This window comes from Chlorella variabilis (genome assembly GCF_000147415.1).
Source record: "Chlorella variabilis unplaced genomic scaffold CHLNCscaffold_15, whole genome shotgun sequence".
Lineage (NCBI taxonomy): Eukaryota > Viridiplantae > Chlorophyta > Trebouxiophyceae > Chlorellales > Chlorellaceae > Chlorella > Chlorella variabilis.
The window spans coordinates 932,908-941,147 of record NW_005435073.1 but is presented as its reverse complement, the minus strand read 5'-3'; the positions used below and the strand labels follow the sequence as shown (position 1 = coordinate 941,147).

Here is an 8,240-nt window from a genome sequence, read left to right as displayed (position 1 = left end):
GGCCGCGCTGCTTGCAGCGGCGATGCTTGCAGGCAAGTGCATGTGCGCAGGATAGCGCAGACGCAGCGCGAAACTGGGTTGCCTGAGGCCACCCCAACGCCATCAGTGGACGGACCTCGCCTGAGCCCTCCCAGGACCGCAGACGCACACTCGAGCGAAGGAGCAGGCCCGGGTGGCTCCGTTACGTCGGCGGGGGCGAAGTCCCCGCAAAAATTACCCTGCCTAGGCCAGGAAGGCCAGGGTGGCCAGCGCCAGGGCCATCAGCATGGGCGTACCGGCGGCGGCGCCGATGGCAGAGCCGGAGGCGGGCTGGGGGGCGGGGGCGGGGGCGGGGCCGGAATCTCCACCTGCGCACAGAAACGGGCGCAGGAGAGGGGCCGGGCCCTCAGCAGGCATTCCCACGCTTCATCAGAAGCACGGCCGTGTGCGAGTTGCACTGTACTGCGTTGGAAGAGGTGGTCAGTCCATCCCCCAACCTTCGGCCCCGCCCAACACATGCATCCCCAGCACACACACCACGCACACACCAGCCCACCCTGCTCCGCTCACCCCCGTTCATGGTGTCGTTCAGGCGGTTGAGCACGGCGGCCAGGTTGGCATGCACCTCCTCCAGACTTGCCTCCAGCCCCGCCTCCTCGGCCACCACCTCGTCCCCGGCGAGCCAGTAAATGTCGAAACCGGTGCCAGAGCTGTTGACGCCTGCAGGCGTGAACAGGGCAGGCCCACCAGCGGGAGGCAGTTGGCAGGCGCCCCAGTCGGGCTGAGACCAGGCTGCAGGCCTCCAGGCGCACACAGCAAAGCGGGCGACACAAGGGCAAGCAGCGGTGGCAGCCGCACGCACCCTGCTTGGCAGCCTCCAGGCTGTCGCTGTTCAGCGTGGTGACGAGCCTGACAAAGACGGGGATGGGTTCCCCGCTGGCCTTGACGACCAGGGGCCAGTACTGCAGGGGGGCATGGACGCAGCAAGAAAGTCTGTGCTGCAAGCTTGTTCTTGGTGAAACCACGCTGCAAGCCCACACAAGCACGCAGGGTTGGGAGATCGCACAGCCGGGTGGCAGTCAGGGCTCGGCCGCTGGATGCCACGGTGCCATGCCACAGCCAGAAAAGGCCCATGGTGGGCCAGGGAAGGGAGGCCAGGCTGGATCATCTGCATGGCGGGATGCCGCACCTGGTAGAAGGCAAACCCAGGAGAGGTGGTGTTGGCCACGCTGTCGGGGCTGGGCACCCAGGTAGCAAAGCTGGGCAGCAGCTCAGCCACGTCTGCAGCACAGCGGGAGAGGCGCGTGGGAGAGGGGGCGTGCATGCGCACACGTGCCCCGGCAGCACGCCACAATGCACAGCACGCCCGTGCATGCCAGGCGGCTGCGAGCACGGCGCGGGCGCGGGGGTTGGTGGCGGCGCGGGCATGTGGCATGGTTCCAGCCTGAGCCGCGGCCCACCCACCCTCGTAGTCTGTGATGGAGAGGCCGGGGGGCGGCGGCGTGGTGGAGAAGGTGAATGCCTGAGGGATCTGGACTGTGCAGCCCAGGACGTAGAAGGCAAAGTCGACGGAGGAGTTGGAGGAGAGGGTGGTGGGCTCGGTGATGTTCAAGGCCTGCTTGTGGGGGTGGGCAGGCACGCATGCTGTGTGTGGGCCTGGGTGCAGCGTGCGGAAAAGGTGCGGGGGCACCAAGCGCGAGAAGGTCGAGTTAGCAGCTGCTGCTGGCGGCCTGCCTGCCCCCCTCTGCAAACCTCGTAGTCCACAAAGCTCAAGACAGCAGACACGTGGGAGCCGGTGCCGCTGACGTGGAAAAACTGGCGCTTGAAGACGCCAATCTCTGCACCAAGCAAGGCGGCGCAGGCCAGGTGAGAGCCGTGGGGCGCCGCCGACCCACCACCCGAGCCCTGCAGCCACCCACGGGGGCGCTGCCCGGCTGCGCTGCGGGAACACATGCACAGGGCGACGCCGCGGTGGTGGGGCCGGCACCCGCGCCCTCCGCTTCTACGCCCCCCCTCCCTCCCTCCCTCCCTCCCTCCCTCTCGCCCACCATCGTTAGGGATCAGCTCATCAATCACGTCCTGCCCGAATATCTCTGAAGCCGGAGAGGTGAGGTTGAAGATGGCTCCGTAGGAGGCGTAGGGGCTGGTGACCTCCGCCTGGTCTCGGTACTCGTAAGTTCCAAACGTCAGGGAGCTGCGGCAGCGGTCGGGACGCACGACGCCGTGCTGCGCAGCGGAGTCAGCCGGGGCAACCCCTGTGCTGGGGCCAAGCTCAGCCGCCACACCTGCCCCCCGTCCCCGTGCTCGCAAGCGCACACCCCAAGCAAGCAATCCTCCAATGATCCAAGCCTCGCGGGAGCGAGCCAGACGAAAAGCGGCGAGCCCGCGGCGGCAGCCCGGCGCAGGCCGCGCCTCACGGATCGATGGTGAAGAGGTCGCTGGCCTCGAAAGCGGTGGTTAGCCAGCCCGGCACCTTGCCCATCATGTCTGGCTGCATGAAGTCGTCCACCAGCGGCCCGCTGAGCTGGAAGTTCCATGTGGCGGGAACCGGCTCGCTCGTGTTCATGTACGGGCAGTCGCTGGCGGCGCGCGCAGTCCAGGCGCCCGCCGCCAGGATGAGGAGCAGCGCGGCGGGTGCCGCGAGGCCTGCAGGCACCACAGCCCAGGGGGGTGGTCTCCGCCACCCCCGCTTCCGCAGTCCCGCCTGGGCGGCTCCTCCTGCCCGCCAGGGGGAGCAGGCGGCGGGCCGAGAGGGGTCGATGCGGCAACCAGCGCCCACCTGCAGGGTGCCTGGCCATTCCGGGGCCTGAGTTGGTTTGTGTCCAATTGAGATCACTCGCTGGGTGAACGATTAGTTCGTAGATACCTCCACCCCAGGACAGCACGAGTGCTTCTCGATCGATGCGGGTGCTGGAGGACAGAGCCGCAGGATGGGCGATTTTTGGCACCCCGCCGACGTGGCCAAACTTGGCTGCCAAACTTGGGCACAAACCAGACTCTGTCCCGGACGCTTCTGCGGTGGTTTGTGAGCGATCCCTGTGCCAGTTAGAGCAGCCAGGCGGACAGGTGAGGCCTGGCGATATGCTATCTTCGCTCCATGGCAGTCATGCAGGCTTTGGCAGCTCCACGCCGCTCCCTGTGCGGCCCTCAAGCTCTAAGGTCGAGCGACGCTCCCTGGCGACGCTGCAGGAGCTAGTGCCGCCGACACCGCCCTGCCGTCCCGCCATTCCGGGAGCTCCCCCTGCAACAGACCCCAAGAAGCGCAGCAATGGAGAAGGCCCGAGTTGCGATAGCAGCCGCATCTGCATTCTGTGCCGTGGTGTGGTCGTATTCGGTGTTCAGCTCTCACGGTAATGTGCCAGACCCGGCCACGCTTCCATCGGCCGCCCACCGACCTGCGAGCACCTGAGGTAAGTGAAATGGCGAGGCGCCCCTGCATTTGCGCGCAGCCTCTGGCGAGGGCATGCCGTGAGATTCTTCTGACGCACGCTGCAGGTGCTTTGCCACACCCACCACCCCATCCCGCCTTCCAGAGACGTAGGCACCCAAGAACGCATCCACACACGTTTTCTTTTTCCCTTTTTCCTGCCCTGTTTTTTTCGCTTGGGGCGAGCCCGACATGAGGAAAGCCCTGACAGTTTTGAGTGGTAGCGATGAAGGCATCACTTGCTGCTGCAGACCTCTCCATCTCCCTGCATCTGTTGCCATCCAAGTCTGCCCACAGAGCAAGCATCGCATGCGAACTTCCTATCCCTCCCCTTCCGCACGGTTTGGTTTTTGGTTAATAGAGTTTTTGTTTGTGTCTTTATCAAAGCGCCCCATTGATCATTTGAGAGAGCACACCTGCTGCCAGCTCAGTTCGTGCCTACAGTCTGCGCCGTGTTTGTATTTGCCTGAAGACGGCCTTGCCACCGCGGAATGCATGCCGCTCCCGGTCCGGACCTCTGCTTTTCTTCTCATTCCACATCGTCTGCTACTATGACTATGGTTCGGGATGCTGTAAACTACAGGTTGCCATAGAGCGTGAGACCAGGACCACAGAGGAAGCGGGCAGGGGATGCCCCATGTGGTGGGTGGCCCCCTGTTCTGCACAGCCAAGATATTGGCCGTTCCAGTTGGCCGTTCCAGCATGCCTCCTGCGGCTAGCCGCCGCCGCCACCCTGGCGGCGCACTGTCAGCGGTGCTGCTTTCCAGGCGCCAAACAGGGCGGTTTGGGCCCCGCCCCCCACCCCCATCGCCATCCCACTCGCGCTCGATCTCCTCCGCTTCGCCTGAGCCGTCCTCCCCTTGCCAGCAGCTCGCCCCGCCCCATCTCTGCTCGTTCCAGCGGCCTGAACGCAGCCCCGCCATGGATCAATTTGGGGAGACGGTAAAGGAGTTCGGAAAGAACTCGCTCCGGTGAGGCCGTCTGCCTGGGCGCCTGTTTGCCGGAGGCATCCGTTCGCCAGTTCATCGCGGCTCACCGCCGCCCGTCTCCCCGCAGGCTGGTGAAACGGTGTCAGAAACCTGACCGGGTGAGCGGGGGCCCCTCGATCGGGGTGGCCAGCCCGCGCCATCACTTGCCCATTTTGCTCTGGCTTCCTCCTTGGGGCAGCACCTCAGTGGGTGTGGCAGCAACCAGGCAGCCGGTAGACATCCGGCAGCCAACGGCTGCACTAGGGGGCGGGTGCCCGCGGCTGGCCCGGGCTGAGTGGCTGCTCTTGCCGCCACAGCAGGTGTCCCTGCGGCAGCCAGGCAGCAGAGGCCTCCTGGAAGGGTGGCAGCACAGCTTTCGCGTTACACACTGCGCATGGGGGCAGCGCCCAAGAGCAGACTGCCCTTTGCTTCACTGCCGGCACTCACTGCTCACCGCCCGCAGAAGGAGTTCACGAAGGTGGCAAAGCTGACGGGCATTGGCTTCCTGGCTGTGGGCCTTATCGGCTTTGTGGTCAAGGTCATCTTTATCCCCATCAACCAGGTAACGCCACGCAGCGGGGGCACGGCGGTAGGGCCAGACACCAACGCCGCGGATCACTTCTTGCAGTTTGAAGTAGCGGGCAGGAGGAGGCGCGCAAGGTGGATGCATGCTGCCCTGCCCTCGATTCCTCGCCGCTGCTGCGCCTGGTGCAGATCATCATTGGCACGACCAGCAGCAGCTAAGCGGCAGCGGCAGCGGCAGCAGCAAGGAGCCGGATGGTGCGGCCACGGCGGCACCACCGGCCGGGCCGGCGCGCGGCTGCTGCCTCCTTGAGCGGCCCCATCTTCCCTGACGTACCCCCTTGACACACAGAGAACTACCAGAACTGGCCCACTCGCTTGATTTTCACTAGAGAATGTGTAAACAGGTCACTGATGCGGTCTGGCGGCAGTGCAAACCATGCGGCGGCAGGGTCAAACAGGCGGCGGGACGGCATGCAGACGCAACGTGCCAAGCAGGTCTGGGGGATGTCACATGACAGGCAAACGCGGGCATGGTGTGCTGCTCACGCGCGCGCACAGGCTGTTGCAACTGTGGCGGTGCCACCCACACCCCACACCCCGCCTCAGTCCCTGGGGGAGCGGGAGCGGCTGGGGCTGCGGCGAGCGCTCCGGCTGCGCCCCTTGTAGGGCGAGCGGCTGCGGGTGCGCTCGCGGCGCCTGCGCGGCAGGGAGCCGGGTGCGGCATGCAAGTCAGCACAGCGCCCTACAGGCAAGGCAGGTCGGTGCAGCTGGGCGCAACCACAGCAGGGCCACCACAGCAGGGCGCCCAGCAGGCCGGCAGCTTGCAGGGGGCAGGGCTATGCAGCAGGCGCGGCGGAATGATGAGCTACCCAGCATATGCGCGCGTGCTGGGGCCAAGCACCTGTCAGGGGAGGGGCTGCGGCGCAAGGGGGAGGGGCTGCGCCGCACCGGCCGCGGGCTGCGGCTGCGGTCGTAGCTGGGGCTGTGCCGCCGGCGCTCCATGCTGCGGGAGCGGGAGCGGCCGCGGTAGCGGTCGTCGCCGCCGCCCCGCCCGCCGCGGTCCTCGAAACGGTCGCGGTAGCCGCCGCCGCCGCCGCCAAAGCCGCCGCCGGGGCCGCCGGGCCCGCCGCCGCCGCCATAGCTGCCTTTGTTCACGACATACTCCACTGCGGTGCGGGCGAGGCGGCAAGGAGCGGCGTGGGCAGGTGCACTGGCAGGCATGGGCGCCATGGGGGCCGCTGGCAGACCAGGCAGGCCCGTCTGGTGAAGCTTGCCACCAGCCTGCTGCGGGTGCCAGCTCAGGCGGCGCGGCGGCGCCCACCGGTGATCTCGCGGCCGTTGATGCGCGAGCCGTGCAGCTGCTCGCACGCTTCCTTGGCGTCCTCGATGCGCTCAAACTCCACAAAGGAGAAGGTCTTCTTGATCTCGCAGCGCTGCAGGTGGGGGGGCAGGCACCGGGGGGGCAGGCAGAAGCAGGCGGCAGCCAAGCAGGTGTTGGCGCGCAGCCAGGCCAGTGCAAGGGCCAACCCCCTCCCCTCCTGCCAGCCCTCGCTCCAGGGCATTGGCAAGCCAGCCCTGCAAGGAATGCCTGCGTGACGCACCACCCCAACACAGCCGGCACACCACGTGGCACGCCACCCCACCAAACCACACACACCCCACACAGCCTGGTGGCGGCTCACCACCAGGCGCCCAAACTCCTCAAACGCCTTCTCGATGTCGCGGGTGCGGATGCCGCGCGGGTCAAACCCCGCCACAAACAGCGTGCGGTTGGGGTCGGCGCTGTTGCGCCGTGCCTTCTCCCGCTCCCGCACGTTGGCGTCGTTCTTGGCGAATTCCACCCGCAGGCGGCGGCGCAGGCGGCCCCACTCGCGCCTGCAAGGGAGGGGCGGGGCACGGGGAGGAGCGGGCGCATGGGTTGAGAGGGCTGGGCGGGCGGGGCACGCGGTGGGGAGAGGGGGCAGCGGGGCGCAAGAGCCCAAGGCACACGACCGGAACTGCAGGCACAGCAGCAAGCCACGTCAGCCTGGTTGCCCAGCCTGGCTGGCCTGCTCACCCGTCCAGGGCGTGGATGGCGTCCTCAGCGTCACGCTTGTCCTTGTAGTGCACAAAGCAGAAGCCTGGATGAGAGGAGAGGAGGGGGCGGCAGGGCGAGGGGGGGAGGGACGGCGCGGATGTCAGGGCCGGGTGGCACGATGGCGGGTGGAGGATGAGAGGAGGGTGGAGGGGAGGGCCTTGGGCGTGGGCTTGAGTGGGCGGGCCATTTCTGGTGTGGCAGCCAGCAGCGAGGCACCCGGAGCAGCGCCAGGCTAGGGATGGCGCTGGAAAGGCGCGGTTTTCGGTGGGGTGAGGGCGACGCGTGGCCGGCCGACGGCAGTATTGCCCACTGGGGATGGCAGGTCGGCAGGACGGCGACGCAGAGGGCGGCGGCGGAGCAGTCGGGATGCCAGGGCAGCCACAGATGACAGACGACGACAGGGCAGAGGTGCACTGGGTGAGCCCGGGGCGGCGGGAAGAGCGGTGCGGGTTGGACGGAAGGTTGCACCGGCAGCGGCGGCGTGGTGTGGTGCGGCGACAGGGAGGCGTAGGCGGAAGGCAGCCGGGAAGTGATGTGCACGTGGAGGGAGGAGGACGAACGCAGGGTAGAAAGGTAGAGCGGCGGCGCGTGGTTCAGGCGGCGACGTCAGCAGCGGGGCCTGCGGCTCTCCCTTGCCGCGCGGGGCGTTGTCTGGGAGGCAGCAGGGGGTCAGGCATACCGGACTTGTACTCTACGCGCTCCACGGGGCCGTACTTGTCAAAGGTCCTCTCCAGCTCCCGCTCGCTGGCGTCATACTCGTAGTTTCCCACGTAGACTGCACCGGGGCACGTCAAGCAGCCCATCTGGGTGTCAGCAGCCTTCGCAGCGCGCGGCAGCGCACCAAATCCTGATGGCTTGCCGCTGCACCCCCATCGCCCACAGCCAGCGGCTCACCAGGAGGCTGCATGGTGGGTGAGCTGTGTTCGGCCTCTGTTAGGTCGCACACAGGCTCTCCGCGAAAGGAGGGCGACGATGAGGGCGTGCCCAGGCGTGGGAAGCGAGCTGGTGGCACGCCGCTTCTTGGCGACGAGTGTACTACCCTCGGTTTCGCGCGGCAGAGAAAGAGCCACACCGTACCGCAGGAGGAGCACTACATTCTCAGATGCCGGCATGCATTGCCATTGGCCCAGCTGACGATCTCACAGTGACGGGCAGATGAAAACATCGATCCACGTGCTCGGAGACAATGGTTACGTCTGGGATGCCGACGGTGAATGCCGCTCGCGCCCCGCTGCTGCTCTCCAGCCCACTGCGGCTCGCCCTG

The 8,240-nt window shown here is 67.1% G+C and overlaps 3 protein-coding genes across 3 annotated transcripts; 1 reads left to right on the top strand and 2 right to left on the bottom strand.

The window, feature by feature from the left end:
- Nucleotides 1-222: 222 nt before the first annotated feature.
- Nucleotides 223-2,777, bottom strand: CHLNCDRAFT_136181 (expressed protein; the record flags this gene model as incomplete). Its single annotated transcript, XM_005845981.1, has 9 exons — nucleotides 223-347; nucleotides 550-699; nucleotides 842-941; nucleotides 1,169-1,260; nucleotides 1,444-1,594; nucleotides 1,732-1,817; nucleotides 2,028-2,173; nucleotides 2,397-2,625; nucleotides 2,759-2,777. 9 exons carry the CDS (start codon nucleotides 2,775-2,777, stop codon nucleotides 223-225), a joined length of 1,098 nt encoding a protein of 365 aa, XP_005846043.1.
- A 1,550-nt stretch (nucleotides 2,778-4,327) lies between these two features.
- Nucleotides 4,328-5,118, top strand: CHLNCDRAFT_136180 (hypothetical protein; the record flags this gene model as incomplete). The annotated part of the gene is made up of 4 exons (XM_005846113.1): nucleotides 4,328-4,377; nucleotides 4,463-4,493; nucleotides 4,838-4,936; nucleotides 5,089-5,118. 4 exons carry the CDS (start codon nucleotides 4,328-4,330, stop codon nucleotides 5,116-5,118), a joined length of 210 nt encoding a protein of 69 aa, XP_005846175.1.
- A 510-nt stretch (nucleotides 5,119-5,628) lies between these two features.
- CHLNCDRAFT_25380 (hypothetical protein) lies at nucleotides 5,629-7,779 on the bottom strand (the record flags this gene model as incomplete). Its single annotated transcript, XM_005845980.1, has 6 exons — nucleotides 5,629-5,961; nucleotides 6,058-6,065; nucleotides 6,221-6,332; nucleotides 6,582-6,774; nucleotides 6,956-7,019; nucleotides 7,656-7,779. 6 exons carry the CDS (start codon nucleotides 7,777-7,779, stop codon nucleotides 5,629-5,631), a joined length of 834 nt encoding a protein of 277 aa, XP_005846042.1.
- Between the last annotated feature and the right edge of the window lie 461 nt (nucleotides 7,780-8,240).